The sequence below is a fragment of the Aspergillus brasiliensis genome (genome assembly GCF_001889945.1).
Source record: "Aspergillus brasiliensis CBS 101740 unplaced genomic scaffold ASPBRscaffold_18, whole genome shotgun sequence".
NCBI classification, from domain to species: domain Eukaryota; kingdom Fungi; phylum Ascomycota; class Eurotiomycetes; order Eurotiales; family Aspergillaceae; genus Aspergillus; species Aspergillus brasiliensis.
The window spans coordinates 539,208-555,067 of NW_027137459.1; the positions used below are offsets into that span (position 1 = coordinate 539,208).

Here is a 15,860-nt window from a genome sequence, read left to right on the forward strand (position 1 = left end):
ATATAAAATCAATATCCCATGGGCAGTATACTAGACCCTGTCTAGTATTTATATCAGCTGATATCTGTCCATAGATATTACTTATATCCATCATGAAAGCCGGTTCAATCTGATTTTGTAACCCCAATAATATCCATTCCTTGGAAGAATAATAAAAAGAAAGAGTTGTTGCCTCATCCATTCCATTCTTTTTCCAAGGCTGTAACAACAGAAACAAGAAATATTCTGATTGTTGATAATGCTTTATACCACAGCCCACATATGCTACCGAAGACTGATACCTGATAAAATCTCCAGTAGTAATAATTTTTGAATGACTAAAAGAAGTAGTTAGTACAGACTGACAGTAGTTATATAGAAAGTATCTGTAAAAGGCTTTCACAGCCGTCTTCTAGAAGTATAAAGAACTCATACCGGGAATGGAATTTGATCCGACTGTAGTAGGATAATTGTGTCTTATTATACTGAGAGGGTACTGAAATAGAATATTCTTTCTAGTAAGCTGATGGTAATCTGTCCAGTATATCCTGTTCAGAAACAGAGAAATAAGGAAGTCTGATAGGATGTGTCATTATAACTTGTAAGTCAGTAGTAACTTCATTTGCAAGAATATGTTTCTGGATCAGACGTGGGCAGGATATATATAAATCCTGAATCATCTTAAAAAGAATTGGATGATTATCCTGCCAGGAACCTGCAAGACCTAGGCGTAAAGTATGGTGGAGGTGATCTAGCCGGAAAAGATAAGTTATAAGCTGAGGTGGGGAGGCGCGGTCTATCCATCTCTTGAATATCCTGAAGAATAAAGAATGATATCAGTGGCTGACTGTAATTTTAGAAGGAATGCTTACTTATGCTTCAGCTTACCAGCTAGAACATTACAGTTCATGAGTGGGCCATACTCAACAAAAGTCTGGGTTTTAGTGAGAAATTTCTCACTAAAACCCAGACTTTTGTAACCGTTGACCCCAAGGCTATCAGATATAATGCATCACCTAGCATTGTTTACAACTCTTGGAGCCTGTGTGTTTGAGTCCCGACCCAGTGTTGTAGAATTTCTTGTCCGAACCAGTGCTGTAGAGCGTCTTGTCCTATTTGCATCCCCCGGCTCCTGTTCAGTGCAGTTGTTCTGGTCTCCACACCCATACACACCCTCACCCTCACCCTCACTCCCATACCCCCTTTCGGCCTCATTCAGATTTTGCCGCCTTTGCCCCTGCCCACCAGTACGAGACACAATGGTAGCCATGCCATTCTCATGCTGTATTCCCTGCCCCTGTCCCTGGGAATAGGACCCAGTTGTACCTGCTTCATTATCTGAGTAATCCGAGCCATCGGAATCCTCTAGAAGGGGGCGTTCTTCCTTATTTACCGTGGCCGGGTCACCCTCTGGGAGTTCATTTATATCAATGTTCAAGCGGGCACGGCGCATCCTGATTGCAGGCACTGAACGCTGGGGGAAGTCATCAATACTAAGCCGATCTCGGAACCTATTACATGCATGCAAGTTATCAAACATACACAGCACGAGGTAGCGGTTCCATTTATTTGGTGTGGTAGTGCCGGAGGGGTTCATAAAATGCTGTTCATTGAGACTGGCGAAATAAGTCAATGTCATAAGCTGGGTTGTGACATCTAATCTTGCTTAGTATCATCTGCAGAAGCCTTTCACTGAGTCCTCCACTTACATTGTAACCAGTCTCGACCTAGATCGGAGCAGTCATCGATTGACAATACCTGCTGGGCCCAAGGGAAAACATCAAATACCCAACTGAATTCAAACTGGCTAGCTGTGGCTTGCTGTACAAGGATATAGTCATTAGACCCACGGATCCTGCGCACCTGCCGAGGTGTGAGTGTCAGAACCCAATGGTTGAATTTTCTCAGTGCTAGATCCAGGTTTTGTATAGATCACAGACGCGGGTTACCGCATTCTTGTATATCTCACGGTTGGCAGAGAGATCTGGAAATACCTGCTCGACTGGCCAAGTCACCCTTGTATTATCCAGCATAGCAATGAACTGCCGCCGGGCACAGAGGGTCACCCGCTCAAATGCATCGGCAGACGATTGCAAAATTTTGATTCGATCGGACGAGGGAATGGAAACGGCCGGCCTCGGCTGAGGCAGAATCCTCTCTCGGGGCTCATCATAGTCACCGAACAACCACTCTTGTGGAGACTGCCGGTATGACTGAGAATCTCCACTTCCACTAGTCTGACTGTCGGGATTGGGCTCCGTCACACTGAAAGAAGGGGCGGGTACCGAGGCTTCCCGGAGAGTAGGTTCTGGCTGGAATAGACCACCCGAGTCCTGACCCTCGGAGAACGAGGGTCCCCGCATATTCATGTCCTCCTCTGGAACCTCCCGTAGGGGAGCCCGGGTCTGGGATGAGGAATTCCGACCAGTCTCTGTCCTAGCAGTTTTAGGCGCCCGCTCAGGGCGCGGCTCTAACGGCACTATCCTTTTCGGGGGCTGCGATGGTTAGCGGTGCGATAGACAAGAAGATATCCCGTAGGTACGACTTGCCCTGCTGTGACTGATGCTGGCGGTACTTCTTACATGGCTTCCGGTCGAGGGCAGCGGCAGGTCCGTTGAAGGCGGGGCTGGCGCTAAGCCGGTATTAGCTAATGCAGTATATTGTAAACACCTAAGAAAACTGCTACAGATACCTGCCGGTCTCTCCTGTTGAGAATTGATCGAATTGAGCAGCGGACGCCGCGTTGATGGTGCCATGAGGAAGAAGCTGACCACCAAGTGCTTTTTACATGGTAAGTGAAAGTAGAAGATAACAAGACACAATTCCTAATAACAAGTCCACCATGGCTTCCAAAGGACCATGTCGACAAACAGCTGCTGCTGTTTGAGGGTGTGGCTCACGGTTCGATCCACGCGTGGCGCGCGTCCGTCATTACGGGTACGCGTCGGTGGCTTTTCTTTACCGCCGCACGCGTCTCTTCAGTGGGCCACTGAGATGCTGCCATATGTTGGTACCAGCTACCAATATTGCATAGAGCATCTCCTGACCCCATCTTATGTCTTTGTTCATTTCATGGCTACATAGAGATGTCTGTGAAAGCCTTTTACAGCAGCGTATACAGCACGTCTACCATGGTGAGATTGCTGAATATACCAACAATCTCACCGTTGCCAGGAAATGCAGCCGCCCCATTTCCAGCAGTCAAGAGAGCCCGTCACCTCCCGAGATGCTACCGCTACTGCAAGAACGAGATATATATGGCTACTTAGTGGTAAAGTAAGTTATACCAGACAGGAAGAGGATGAAGCCTGACATAATGCGAGAATGACAGTCCTACCCCAAGTCCCGGTTCAACCGTGGTGTTCCCGACCCCAAGATCTGTACCTCCGACCTGGGACATAAGAAGGCCAACGTCGATGACTTCCCTCTTTGCATTCACCTCGTCTCCAACGAGTACGAGCAGCTGTCCTCCGAGGCCCTCGAAGCCGCCTGTATCTGTGCCAGCAAGTATGCCGACCCGCCGATTCCACTTCGCCCAGCTATCATGTACTAACACAGATATTCAGGTACCTCGTGAAGATCGCCGGTAAGGAAGGTTTCCACCTCCGTGTCCGTGTGCACCCCTTCCACGTCATCCGTATCAACAAGATGTTGTCTTGCGCCAGTGCCGATCGTCTCCAGACCGGTATGTGTGGTGCCTTCGGTAAGCCCCAGGGTACCGTTGCCCGTGTGAACATTGGCCAGATCATCCTGTCCGTCCGCACCCGTGACACCAACCGTGCTGCTGCCATCGAGACTCTCCGCCGCTCCATGTACAAGTTCCCCGGTCGCCAAAAGATCATCGTCTCCAAGAACTGGGGTTTCACTCCCGTCCGCCGCGAGGACTACGTCCAGCTCCGCCAGGAGGGCAAGCTCAAGCAGGACAGTGCCCATGGCACATATTCTGTACTGGTATATTTCGATTGGGAATATACAACATGGTAGCAGAGTAATCAATGATCTACGGTCGCTTTCATGCTTATAGTATGTTCTGCAAAAGCCTTTTACTGAACACTTCATATTATCACCAGTAGAATTAAGGTAACTGACAGTCAGGAACTGCGAAGAGTTCAGTTGTCCTCCATAAAACCATACGTGATCTCGTGCGCCACCCGGTCCATGATCAGTTGAGTGTCCGTAACGTCATCCTCCTGGGGCTCCTCGTCCTTGCCCAGCGCCACCAGTTCTCCATCCCGTATAACCCATCCTGCCACCGAAAATCCCCTTTCCGAAAGATCCAGCGAGGGGGCCAGTCCGGTACACATCATCGTGACGAGGCCTGGCAAGGCTTTCTGCATGCTTCTCTCTGCCAGGTAGACGTTAAATGTGTTGGGCACACAATACTCGTACACAAAAACTGTGCGAGTTTGGCCCACGCGCAGTGCCCGGCCCACAGACTGGTCCTTCACGGCCTTTGAGGTGGCTGGGGAAAACAGATGCACATTGTGGCAGAGATTTTGTAAGTTCAGGCCAGCTGAACTCACCAAGTAGCTCATGACCAACACCATGCAATTGTCGGGGTCTTTAGTAAACGACTTCACGATAATGGACCTCTCTCTGGCTGTTAACCCAGCATGAATAACCGCATGATCCACGCCGGCCTCGGTGAGCACGGCGGAAATGTACACCTCCTCCCCAGGGAAATAGGTCCAAACAAGAGACTTCTCCCGCTTGAGAAACACCTGGTCACGAATAATCGGTAACATAGCGCGCATTTTAGGAGCACCCCGCAGAAGCCATTCCAGGCCGCCCGTGTCGAGTTGTAGTGTGTCGCCATCGCTATTGCTGAGTAAGACATTGGTAGAATGATGCTCCCTTGTCCGTGTGTAGAAGCCTTTCACGGAGTTCTTCTCCACCGCAGCCTTTGCCTCCAGACTCGGGCGCACACAAGCTATCCACTCGTGCCGCCTGACGGCGCCGAGCGACTCCACAACAGCAGAAGCGGGCAGGCTGCTTTCCACGTTGATAAAACCCAACCATGATGAGCCCAGAATCAGTTTGCGAAGCCGGCCCATATGCCAGTGGGCGTGGCTGGGCTTCTCCCGGTCGATAATAAAAATATTCTTGCGATTCACGATTTCATAGGCCTGGTACGCCGCGAACTCTTCCGGCTCGAAACTCGGGGTCAGCACTTTCTTGAACGCGGGGGGAATGTCCGCCCCGATCTTATTAGTGGACCCAATCGGCAGCGCAGAGCCCTGCGTTCGGCGGATCATAAGTCGCTGCAGTAGTTTCCTCAGGCGATAAGAAATGGTATTCGTGTCCTGTACCTCCTTACTAAGGATGTGCTTGGTGACAAACTCTCGGCTGCAGAGCAACCGCTCGTCCTCTGTCCCGGGAGGGGCCTCAACAATCTGGTGTACACGGCTGCTGGTGAACGTTGCCTTTACATCGGAATTTGAGGGCAAGAGAAGTCTGATGTATCCCAGAAAATCGCGTACATCATTATAAAAGGGTGTAGCGGTTAACAGGACGCGGAACCCGGCACGTAACCATGTGCAGGCAAGCGAGATACCCGATTCCCTGTTCCGAAGCATATGGGCTTCATCAAACACAGCAACTCCAAAGCATCCCCCCAGATTGCCAGGAAAATTTGGAGGCATGTGGGGATTAGCAGGGTCATATGGCTTCTTCTTACTGGCACACCAAGCTTTCACCGCTTGGGGGCCATGGCGTGCCTCCCATGTCTGGTACGAGGTCACCACAATAGTACGTGCGCTCGCCAATCCGCCTTTGAAGATCTCGTGTCTCTTTGTAAGCTTGTCTTTGATATAGCTTCCTGCCTGGCGGCGGGCATCGCCATAGTAGAGCAGCACCTGGAATTCCTCAGTTATCGACATAATCTCGTCCATCCACTGCTCGATGAGATGGGGTGGGACAATGATAATCATAGGACGGCCCTTTGGAGGGTCCGACCCGTCTCTCTCAGCTGCAGCAAGTTTGCGCTTGAATTCATTTAGTTGCTATATTGTGTCAGCTGCAAAAGCCTTCTGCGGATCTCTGGAAGGATACTCACATGCAAGAGAAATGCAACAGCCTCCCAGGTCTTCCCAACGCCGACAACATCCGCAATGATCGCTCCACACAGTAAACCCAGTCGCATGATCTCGGCGACACGATTGATACATACGGGTTGCCAGAATTTCAGTTTCTGACCACGTACCATCCCCTTTATGCGGGGGTTCGCCGGATTTTCGATGTGCAGGTTCCTGCAGGCCTCCTCGTGGTTATCGAATTGATATTCTTGGGCATCCAGCCACTTCTCATGCACTAAGATCCTCTGGTAATCCTCTAATGTCGGTTGTATAAGCAGGTCATTTGAATCTGTACTGCTGTCAAAAGACCATTGAAGGTTCTCCGCAGCTTGGTATGCACTTGATTCAAACACCTGGTTATCAAGCATTTTCGAGATGTCTACCTCTTTCTTCACGCGCTTGGGTTTTCTTGGTGTAGTCTGACTGGCCTCGCCAGTTTCAACACTTTCAGCACTTTCAGCACTTTCAGCAGTCGCGACCATCTGCTCTGCCTGAGCTATGGTTTGAGGCCTTGATAACTGCAGGGCGGCTTCTATGCGGGCATAGGCCCAAAACGGATCTTTAAGGTCAAATGTCTCCGACTGGCGTTTGAGAATCAGTCTTTGTCGGTCACTCAACGGCTCGTAGTCCCACACTTGGGTCCGTGATTGCAGTGCCCCCAACGGACCCGGGGACTCATCTTCGGTTGTGTCTGGAAGCGATGACAGCGATGATTCTCCATCCGAGTCTGATTCTAGTACCTCTTTCATGTCTGACTTGTCCTTAGCTGTGGAATCAGCCTCTTTCTTGGCCGCTCGCTGCGCTCTAGTTCCGTGCACTTTGGTAGGTTGAGACTCTATCATTTTTTGATCACTGGAGTCAGCTGTGAAAGCCTTTTGCAGAATACTCCCGAATTCTTACCTGGCAGGGTCGCCCCGAAAATGGCTTTACCGCCACTTGGCTTATTGATCTGTGACGGACTATGCATCTGTATGAGAATGTTCTTTAAAGTCCATATCGCCGTGTCCATAGTATTCTCGGGGAGGTTCCGCTGATAAAACACTCCCCCCAGTCTCTGTGTGTTTTCTGATTTCACGTTGTGCAGGAAGTAGGCGAGGTGTTCGTCGAGGTCCCAGCCAGTCTTCTCGACATGGCGGCGGCTGTATTTGGCAATACCTCGTGCCTCTCCTTGTATTGCTAGCTCTTGGATCCGGGCAAGCCCAGCTCCGCGCTTCTGTTTAGCAGTCGGATTTTTCGCCAGATAGTCCCAAAGTTCGAGCCAGTAAGGTTTGACTAAGCCGGACAGTAACCAGTCTCTCCAGTCATCTTCGGAATTGAGATTCAGTAACGCCTGCAATCCCTTCTTGCCTTTCTTGGCCAGCTCCTGTGCCGCTGTCACCTCTGCCGTATTGTTGCTTGCCAGGGGGGGTTCTACGCTGCTTTTGGCGCCTATTTCTTCCATATTAGTACTGTCGCCTTGCGTCGTCTGCAAAAGCCTTTCAGCTCACCTCTGGTCCAATCGATCGCCGGTTCGGCCATTTTGCTTCGATGGGGGTGGGGGCAGGGGGAGCAAAAGACAGAAACAAGAGAGAGAGGGAGAAAGAGAACGAAACAAGCGAGGGAGGGAGGAAGAGAAGGAGCGAGAGAGTGATGTAGAGAAGAGAAAGAGTGAGAGATTGAGAAGAGAGAAAGATATGATATATATAAGAAGAAAGTGAAGTAACAGTGAATTGGCAGTGAGGTGACAGTGAATAACCTGTAGAGAACTCACTCAATATAGAAGAGAAATAGTAATAGGATTCTTTGTAGATAGATTAGAGATAGAAAATTAATGGGCTTTTGACAGTGATAAATAGCTACAAAATGAGCTTCAAACAGTTGATTTCTTGTTGTTTTCTTGAATATAGTTTCAAAGTAGTGTACAAATACTGGTATAACTATTATGTACAGTATAACAGAATGCTTATAATTTATTTTAGTCAGCAACCATTGGGAACTGTTATGTAACTGGCCACAACTCCCGGCAACTTCCGCCAGCGGCCTACTATAAGTTGTCAAACTGGAAGTAGTATTAGTAATAGCAGTACCACTCAGCGTATTACAACTAATATTACTCCGTAGCAGAAAATTGATCAAGAAAAGTCGACTGCGTTCGATGTTCATAACTGGATAGGAGCACGTGACAGGTAGGTTTCCCGGAGTCAAGTGTCAGCTCTCCGCCTGCCTAATTAAGAAGACCGGCACAAATCTCACCGCCCGGCGGTAATGGGTGCCTGGGCTCTTCGGTGTCATCACCAACTTCGCCAGCTGATTCAACTACTTGCTATCCTCATACACCCTTGTCATACAATCTGCCACCCGAAGCCAGATCTAAAGCCACCGCCTCCTGCAGTCCCACCACATTGAATATATCCCGCGGACTTCCCCCCGCTCGCACCGCCTGCGTGCCCGTTTCCTTCAACTGCTGCACCGCCCCCCGAACCGCCGAGTAGACAGCCCCCAATGCCAATCCAGGGAAGATGATCAGCCGAAACCCGAGCTCCTGCGCCTGCTGAACCGAGAGATCCGGAGATACTCCCCCGGGGACGTTGTTGAAAAGGACGGGGGTGGGCTTGAGCTCTTCACAGACCCGTCGAGCTTCGTCCGTCGACGTGATGCCTTCCAAGAAGGCTACGTCTGCGCCCAGGGCGATGGCGCCCTTGAGTCGCGAAATGGCCGCCTCATATCCGAGTGACTGGAGGGCATCGGTCCGGGCAATCAGAACGATGTCGCCCTGGGACCGGGCTCGCGCATTCACGGCTGCTTGGATGCGGTCTAGATATTCGTCTTCCGGGACGAGCTGCTTGTTGCGCAAATGACCACATCGCTTACTCGTAGGCTGGTCTTCGAGGTGCAGAGCGGCCACTCCGGCGCGGATGTATTCGGTGACAGTGCGATGGACCATGAGAGATCCTACAGTAAGAGTATAGTATGCGTGTCAGCCACTTGCTCCTTATCCTGTTATTGGTGGCGGATGAGTACCTCCGAATCCCGTGTCCGCGTCAGCAATCAACGGCACTGTCGGGTCCAGGTTGGCGATCATCTCAGCATTCCCCCGCATCTCGTTCAGCGTGACAACCCCCAGGTCGGGCTGTCCCAGTCGCGAGGCCGTGGTGCCTGCTCCTGTCTGACACAGTGTTAGTAGTGATAGAATCCCCGACACGTAGTCATTGGTGTAGACCCACCATGTACAATGCATCAAACCCCTCTTGCAGGGCGATCCGGGCAGTAAAACCGTCGTAGACCCCCGGACAGACAATGATCTTGCTCTCGTCCGCCAAGAGCTGGCGAAGCTTGACAACCGCAGAAGCTGTAGCCATTGTGCAGATGGATGAATCAATTGAGGTGTAATTGAAGCGTAATCAATAATTGAGGGGTAGCACAGCAAGGCAGATGGTGCCATGTGATGATGTTATATCAGCCCTGCAAATCCTCCGGGCCGCAAGCGGGCCGAGTTCGGGATTGCAGGCTGCGAAGGATGCATCCATTGCATATATTAAGATCCTGTCGCACGATTTGTTGAGAACCCCGCTCAGAGATGCTCACTCAGTAAGCCTTTCCAACATCACAGTTTCATCATGGGTGACGCCAGCGAACCCCAGTCCTCTTCCCTACTGCAAGTCCTGCAGCAAACTCGAAATGTCGTCCTCTCCGAGACAGACAGTACGTCTGAACACCAAGTATCACACAGCTACACATTCGCTAACTGGGCGAAGCATCCGAATTATCGACGCTAGGTAATTTACTTAAGCAGCTGGTGCGAGTAGTCGATGCACTTCGCGCGCAGGACTACCCCCGGGAAGCCAATGCCCTCACTGATGTCCTCGCGATCAGCCAACAGCCCACGGAGATGGGTGGACTCGGTTTATCTGACGCGGACAGTCTGACGTCCGAGCAGGAAGCTGAAATTACATTCCTGGTCACGGCATGGCTGGAGGCCTTGAACTCGGCTGATCGCGCCAGGGCACCGCCCGTTCCGCTCGCCGTCCGACCCCCCGGTCGGCGTGGCATGACGCTGAGTGAGAAGATCTTTGCGCTCCACGATATTGACCGGAAGGGATCCGTGGCGCCGGGAGAGTTAATCCGGGTGGATGTCGATTGGGTCATTGCTTCTGAGGCATCGTGGCAGGTACGTGCTCTCATTCGAAGCTACAGACAGACACTTACTGAAAGTCGCTAGGGCATGGAACGAACGTATGAGCGTCTCGGAAAGCCAGGCATCTACCGGAATGACCGCTTCTGGCTGGCAGGAGATCACGTCGTGGATCCTCGCGTGAACGACGTCCCCAAAGTCAAGGCACTGATTGACGCCAGTGAGAGGGCCAAGCGCGTTTTCAAGATGACTGATTATCAGGGCATGAACGTACGTCTCTTGCTTCGTTACAGACTGCACGGCATACTCACTCACGTAGTATACTATTCTGCATACCGAGTTCTACCGCGAACGAGCCCAGCCGGGCATGGTGGTCATAGGCTCCGACTCACACACCTGTTCGTCTGGAGCACTAGGGTGTCTGGCCATCGGGTTGGGCGCAGCCGATGTGACTCTTCCGCTGGTGACAGGAGAGACCTGGTTCAAGGTTCCCGAGTCGGTCAACATCCGTCTCGTTGGTGCGCCTAAGCCCGGCATTGGTGGAAAGGACACGATTTTGTACATCCTGCAACAACTGAAGCGGAACACCGTGGCCGCAGAGCGGATTGTCGAGTTCACCGGGCCAGGAGTGAAGCATCTTTCATGCGATGCTCGGTTTGCCATTAGCAACATGACCACTGTCTGTCTACGATCCCCTATTGAATCACTGGCAGGCACTAACGGTAATAGGAATTCGGCGGAATCACTGGCGTCTTCGTACCCGATGAAATCACACAAGAATTCATCCAGAAGCGACGTCTGCCCCGACACAAAACCGCCAGTGTCTATTTCAAACCCGACGATGACGCCGAGTATGCCGAAACCCATGAGATCGACCTCGGCGAGGTTCGGTCTTTCCTGGCCAAATACCCCAATCCTGACGATGTCGTTCCGGTCACCGAGCAGGAAGGGATGCATCTAGATGGGTGTTTTATTGGTGCTTGCACGACCGCCGAGGAGGATCTGATTCTCGGTGCTCTGGTGCTGGAACAAGGGCTCCAGCGTGGTATGAAGCCGGTTTCTCGCGGGAAGAGAAAGGTGGTTCCGGGCTCGGTGCCTATCTTGCATAGGCTGCGTGAGCTTGGTCTGGCGCAGATCTACGAAGATGCGGGATTCGAGATTGGTATTCCGGGATGCAGTTACTGTGTTGGCATGTCGGCGGACCAGGCTGGGCCGGGTGAGGTCTGGATTTCGTCCCAGAATCGCAACTTTGAGAACCGTATGGGGAAGGGTGAGTGCACTCGTTACTGAGAATAATGAGTCATGTCTAACTGCAATGCAAGGATCCATCGGAAATCTGGCATCAGCTGCCACAGTCGCTGCATCGTCATTTGACATGAAGCTAAAAGACCCACATGAGTTCCTCGAAGCCATCGATTTGGAAAGATGGCATGCCCTTCGCGGCATTTCCGTGTCTGCAACAGAGCCCACACAGGACCGCATCTCTTACAAGGAACCTAGTGGCTCCAAGACCGCGGAGACAAAGAATATCGACACGATTGACACGAAGCCGTCAGAGACGGATACTCCAGAGACAGCAGATGCCTCCTCCGACGTCATGACAGGCAAGGTGCAACGACTCGGCGACTTCATCGATACCGATGCTGTAAGTAATACCCATATACCCCATGGCTATAGTAGCTAACAGCACCAGTTGGCACCTGCCCAATTCCTCATCGGAATGTCCGATAACAAGATCGCCGGCGAACACTGTCTGGAGCACACGAACCCGGAGTTCCGACAGCGCGTGAAAGACGGGTTCAACATTGTCGTAGCTGGCAAAGCATTCGGATGTGGATCGTCCCGTGAACAAGCAGTCATGGCGCTCCTCGGTATGCCTATCCCATACTCTCTATAACTACTATCCCACTAACACAAGTATAATATAGGCTGCGGCGTCCAATGCGTCATCGCCAAGTCATACTCATTCATCTTCCAGCGCAACATGCCCAGTCTGGGTCTTTTAGGCATTACCCTGACAGACGAGGCATTCTACGAGGCAGCCGAAGATGGCAAACAGATTTCCATCGACTTCAAGACCAAAGTGATCAACGTGGATGGACAGCAGTTCGGGTTCCAGTTGAGTCAGATGGAGCGGGAACTCTTCCAGCATGGTGGCATTGCGTCGGCATTCCAGAAGTTTGGTAACCGGCTGTTCGAGCAGATGACTAGACCGAAGAATCTGGGGAGTGCCAAATCCCTGGCGCTGCGTGGTGGGGAGAGTGCAGGGCCGCATGCGGGATTACAGTGGTAGCCTACTTCTACTATGAAGACGGTGAGCTGTAAATATGGCGTAGCTTACTATAATGACATTCGTTACACATATCTCTCATGCAAATAGGTAGACGTACTAAGAAACAGCTGAAGCATCACACATACTGTTTAACACCCCCCCGGGGCAGTAAATATCTCGCCATCCAAGCTAAACGGCAACAAAGCCAGCAACTCGGCATCCACCACATCCTCCAGACTCCACCCCCCGGGACAAGCATCTTCCATCCCCATTGGCATACTACTAGTAGTACCAGGCTCCTGGACCATCCCCCGCTGCTCCATCGCCCTACTATTATTAAGATTATCAGCATACCCCCTCCCCGCCAACGGCGTATTCGTCCCACTCCTCGGAGGCTGACCCCCAAACTGCTCTCTCCACATCCACATCGAATCATGCACCAAGCTCGCCGCCAAGCGGGTCTTCAACTTCAACCCGGGGGGTTTATCATCATCCCTCTGTCCCCGATGTTGAACCACCTGAGCACTCCACAACTGGGTCAAGATTTTGGACATCCGTCCGGGGAGGTCATTATCCTCGATGGAGATCCGACGGGTCAAGGCAATGGCGGAGTTGAAGGAGCGTTTACCCGTGTCGAGGTCCAGGTAGGCGCCTAGGTTGGAGTAGCTGAGTTTGAGGATGAACATGGCGGCGATGGAGATGATTCGGAAGTAGGACACGGGTCCGTAGGCCATGGCGTCGGTGAGGACTTCGAGGTGGTTGATGATGTTGATAGTGGAGATGGAGAGGCTGTAGGCCCGGAGGAGGCCGCGTTTGCGGGTGTCGGAGTCGGATTCTTCGAGCAGGTAGAAGACGTAGAGTTGGAGGCCGATGCCGTTGAGGAGGACTTTGTTTTCTTCTATAGGGAGAAAGAGGGTTAGTTGGTATGTTGTCTGGTGGGCTGGGGGTGACGACCTGATATGTAACTGGTTAAACTGGATGCTAGCTCGGTGTATTCTCGCTCGAGTAGGGCGAGTAGGGAGATGAACTCCCCCGGACGAGGAAGGTCCGTTGGCCCCTGCGAGTGGCTGGACATGAATTGCCCGACGCGGGCTGAAAAGCGCGATATCAAGAGTTGGTGCTTGAGCGACATGGGGATCATCGTGCTGTCGCGGTCACATAGTCGGTCGATCATCCAGTCTGACGAGACCCATACTTGTCCGTCGATTGTTACGATACTATCAGCATGGTTGAGTCAGTAGCTGCCAGTTGTCAAGTGAGGTATGGACCTACGTTTGGGCGGTGATATAGCAGGTCGCCCATGTTCGAGCGACTTCCGCCATCTCCTCCGGCATTAACCGTCTCCTGGTCCGGGAGAAGTCCTGGATGGCCTCTGGTCGATGCAAGCCGATACGCAAGGAGATGGTCTGCGCCGTGGATAGGAGGATGGAGGTGATGTCGGAGGATAGAGATGAAGTGGGAAACGGCCACATACACACGAGGATAATCGCCTGCACGACGTGCCAGGTGTGCGGCGGATTGGCGATGGTATCCCATATGAGCTTCTTGACTGGAGCCGTGAGACTGACGAACAGACCTGGCTCTTCTGTATATCGCCGAGAGGCTTGTAGGATAATCGACCAGAATAAAACTGCAGATCGAGCATAATATTGGTCTGGGGAGATGGATGGATCCAGCAAGGGTACGTAGGGGTGATAGTGAGTGAAGAAGCTGCCACGTTAGTGTATGGATAAGTAGCAGGCTAACAGACTTACATAGTGAACAGAGCATTGACTTGATGTCCATGGAGGTGGACAAACTCCAGTGACCGTGACAAGGTTGGTGATGTATCAGAAAGTAAAGGCGAGGGTTGACTTGGTTGCTGCGATGACAAGGAATGGACGGGAGTCGTGGGTTCCACTGCCAGAGGCAAATCCACCCGCTGCCCTGAGGATTCCTGACCGACGATGGAGGCATCCGCATGGTACGATTCGTTGGGGGTGAGGAGGATGCCCTGAAGGGACTGTGGCGGGGCAGTGGGGGGAAGAGTGGAGACGGATGAGCGTAGATGCTGGACCTCCTTCTCCAGCTCCTCTAGTCTCCTGTAGATGATCAGAATGCGCCTTGCAAGCCACATAATGGAGGTCTTATGCTAGTGAGGTTTACTCTCGCCCGTTAACCCGTTGATACGCCGCATCAAGACGACAGTCGTAGCCCAGCCGGCGACATCGGGAGCAGGGAATAGGACCGCCGGTGGATACCTCACATCGGAGCTATTTCATATCGTCAATAACTGAGAAGAAAAGATGTAATCTAATAGCCACTGACCTTTGACTGGCGACATTGCCTGCAGGCAATCCGCTTACTGCGATGACGCGGGAAGGATGATTGCGGCAGGCGTTGGGGTGGCATGCTTGCTGATCGACTAGACACCCATTCTCCGAGTAAGCACGGGGAATATCTTACACCAGAGACGAGGAAGTATGCTTAGGTCAACCGAGACAGCAGAGACTGAGATAGTTAGTGAGATAGTGAGATACTGTCAGCCTGGTCGGCCTTTGTTGTTCCCTCTTCTGGTCATGCCGTTGGCGGGCCGAGCATGTCCAAACTGAGTTTAGTGCCATATCCGCGGCCCGAGCATCTGCATCATCATCCCAATCGGGTTACTTAAAGGTTGTTGATTATTCCGGTAGACATTATTGGACCATCTTCCCATCCTCTAGCTACTCAGTCGGATGTAAGACGGATGAGCGACGGAGCAGCGGCCAGGCATATGAGTCTATCCGATTGGCCTGATCACTGATAAGAGCAGCCGCGAGTGCCACAGCCGACTCCGTGCATTTGGCCGGCTGAAGGAAGCACTGCTCCGTATGTACGCTGATGAGAATACATATAGTCCCTTGGTGGCCATCGGTAGAAGACATGATGAAGCCATTTTTAAAGTAGTATGCTGTAAAGAATCTAACTTGATGATTTCAGTGTAGTCCATTTAGTATACTGAAGACACATGTCTTTGTACTCATTAGCCATTCAGGAAAGGAACGTGGACGTCGAGTCATGACATCCCGTCTGCATCGCACGATGTTGGAGTAAGACCGTCGAGTCGAAGGAATAGGATCCTTGTCCGATGCTGGGCTTTCAGATGAGGTGGATGTGATGCAAGAACCGTACATTGCCCCAAGAGCAGGCCGTGTTCAGGTGGTAACTAATGAAGATTGTCATCTGTCTTGCTGCACACACCCCCAATTCCACGCTAAAATCACCAATCACCTATTCAGTAATTGATGGATTATTAGATCGATCTTGTTGGTCTGATTCAAGCCAAGGGGTAAATCCGGACCCTAGCCTGGTACTAGCATCATAATTCCGTGCCCAGATAGGATAGACAGGATCGACTGTGTTCATCCACCCAACGCGTACTCCAGGCATGAACTATTACGATATT

General features: G+C 51.6%; 9 protein-coding genes across 9 annotated transcripts; 3 read left to right on the forward strand and 6 right to left on the reverse strand.

Moving 5' to 3' along the window:
• Nucleotides 1–825: 825 nt before the first annotated feature.
• ASPBRDRAFT_359436 (uncharacterized protein) lies at nt 826–1,912 on the reverse strand. The gene is made up of 2 exons (XM_067623407.1): nt 1,689–1,912; nt 826–1,635 (listed from the first exon to the last, which is right to left on the reverse strand). The coding sequence occupies exon 2, from the start codon at nt 1,616–1,618 to the stop codon at nt 992–994; it is 627 nt and encodes a 208-aa protein (XP_067474255.1). The 5' UTR covers nt 1,619–1,635; nt 1,689–1,912; the 3' UTR covers nt 826–991.
• On the reverse strand, nt 1,754–2,900 carry ASPBRDRAFT_359422 (uncharacterized protein). The gene is made up of 3 exons (XM_067623406.1): nt 2,672–2,900; nt 2,529–2,611; nt 1,754–2,474 (listed from the first exon to the last, which is right to left on the reverse strand). Exons 1-3 carry the CDS (start codon nt 2,733–2,735, stop codon nt 1,890–1,892), a joined length of 732 nt encoding a protein of 243 aa, XP_067474256.1. The 5' UTR covers nt 2,736–2,900; the 3' UTR covers nt 1,754–1,889.
• Nucleotides 2,672–3,102, forward strand: ASPBRDRAFT_359460 (uncharacterized protein). Its single transcript, XM_067623410.1, has 2 exons — nt 2,672–2,770; nt 2,835–3,102. The coding sequence occupies exon 2, from the start codon at nt 2,839–2,841 to the stop codon at nt 3,061–3,063; it is 225 nt and encodes a 74-aa protein (XP_067474257.1). The 5' UTR covers nt 2,672–2,770; nt 2,835–2,838; the 3' UTR covers nt 3,064–3,102.
• ASPBRDRAFT_200615 (uncharacterized protein) lies at nt 3,066–3,963 on the forward strand (the record flags this gene model as incomplete). The annotated part of the gene is made up of 4 exons (XM_067621457.1): nt 3,066–3,113; nt 3,154–3,255; nt 3,311–3,486; nt 3,546–3,963. The coding sequence occupies 4 exons, from the start codon at nt 3,066–3,068 to the stop codon at nt 3,961–3,963; spliced, it is 744 nt and encodes a 247-aa protein (XP_067474258.1).
• A 125-nt stretch (nt 3,964–4,088) lies between these two features.
• ASPBRDRAFT_137160 (uncharacterized protein) lies at nt 4,089–4,514 on the reverse strand (the record flags this gene model as incomplete). Its single annotated transcript, XM_067618864.1, has 1 exon — nt 4,089–4,514. The coding sequence occupies one exon, from the start codon at nt 4,512–4,514 to the stop codon at nt 4,089–4,091; it is 426 nt and encodes a 141-aa protein (XP_067474259.1).
• A 948-nt stretch (nt 4,515–5,462) lies between these two features.
• Nucleotides 5,463–7,494, reverse strand: ASPBRDRAFT_137039 (uncharacterized protein; the record flags this gene model as incomplete). Its single annotated transcript, XM_067618858.1, has 3 exons — nt 5,463–5,947; nt 6,031–6,342; nt 6,954–7,494. Coding segments are annotated over 3 exons (1,338 nt in total), but the record flags the coding sequence as incomplete, so codon positions are not given.
• An 836-nt stretch (nt 7,495–8,330) lies between these two features.
• On the reverse strand, nt 8,331–9,445 carry ASPBRDRAFT_48547 (isocitrate lyase/PEP mutase family protein). The gene is made up of 3 exons (XM_067626109.1): nt 9,257–9,445; nt 9,054–9,198; nt 8,331–8,984 (listed from the first exon to the last, which is right to left on the reverse strand). Exons 1-3 carry the CDS (start codon nt 9,389–9,391, stop codon nt 8,362–8,364), a joined length of 903 nt encoding a protein of 300 aa, XP_067474261.1. The 5' UTR covers nt 9,392–9,445; the 3' UTR covers nt 8,331–8,361.
• A 204-nt stretch (nt 9,446–9,649) lies between these two features.
• On the forward strand, nt 9,650–12,457 carry acoC (aconitase family protein; the record flags this gene model as incomplete). Its single annotated transcript, XM_067621458.1, has 8 exons — nt 9,650–9,734; nt 9,788–10,200; nt 10,252–10,434; nt 10,484–10,843; nt 10,894–11,434; nt 11,487–11,809; nt 11,858–12,035; nt 12,093–12,457. 8 exons carry the CDS (start codon nt 9,650–9,652, stop codon nt 12,455–12,457), a joined length of 2,448 nt encoding a protein of 815 aa, XP_067474262.1.
• A 128-nt stretch (nt 12,458–12,585) lies between these two features.
• ASPBRDRAFT_69469 (Zn(II)2Cys6 transcription factor) lies at nt 12,586–14,861 on the reverse strand (the record flags this gene model as incomplete). Its single annotated transcript, XM_067629034.1, has 6 exons — nt 14,744–14,861; nt 14,582–14,688; nt 14,191–14,517; nt 13,709–14,146; nt 13,391–13,653; nt 12,586–13,334 (listed from the first exon to the last, which is right to left on the reverse strand). Exons 1-6 carry the CDS (start codon nt 14,825–14,827, stop codon nt 12,586–12,588), a joined length of 1,968 nt encoding a protein of 655 aa, XP_067474263.1. The 5' UTR covers nt 14,828–14,861.
• Between the last annotated feature and the right edge of the window lie 999 nt (nt 14,862–15,860).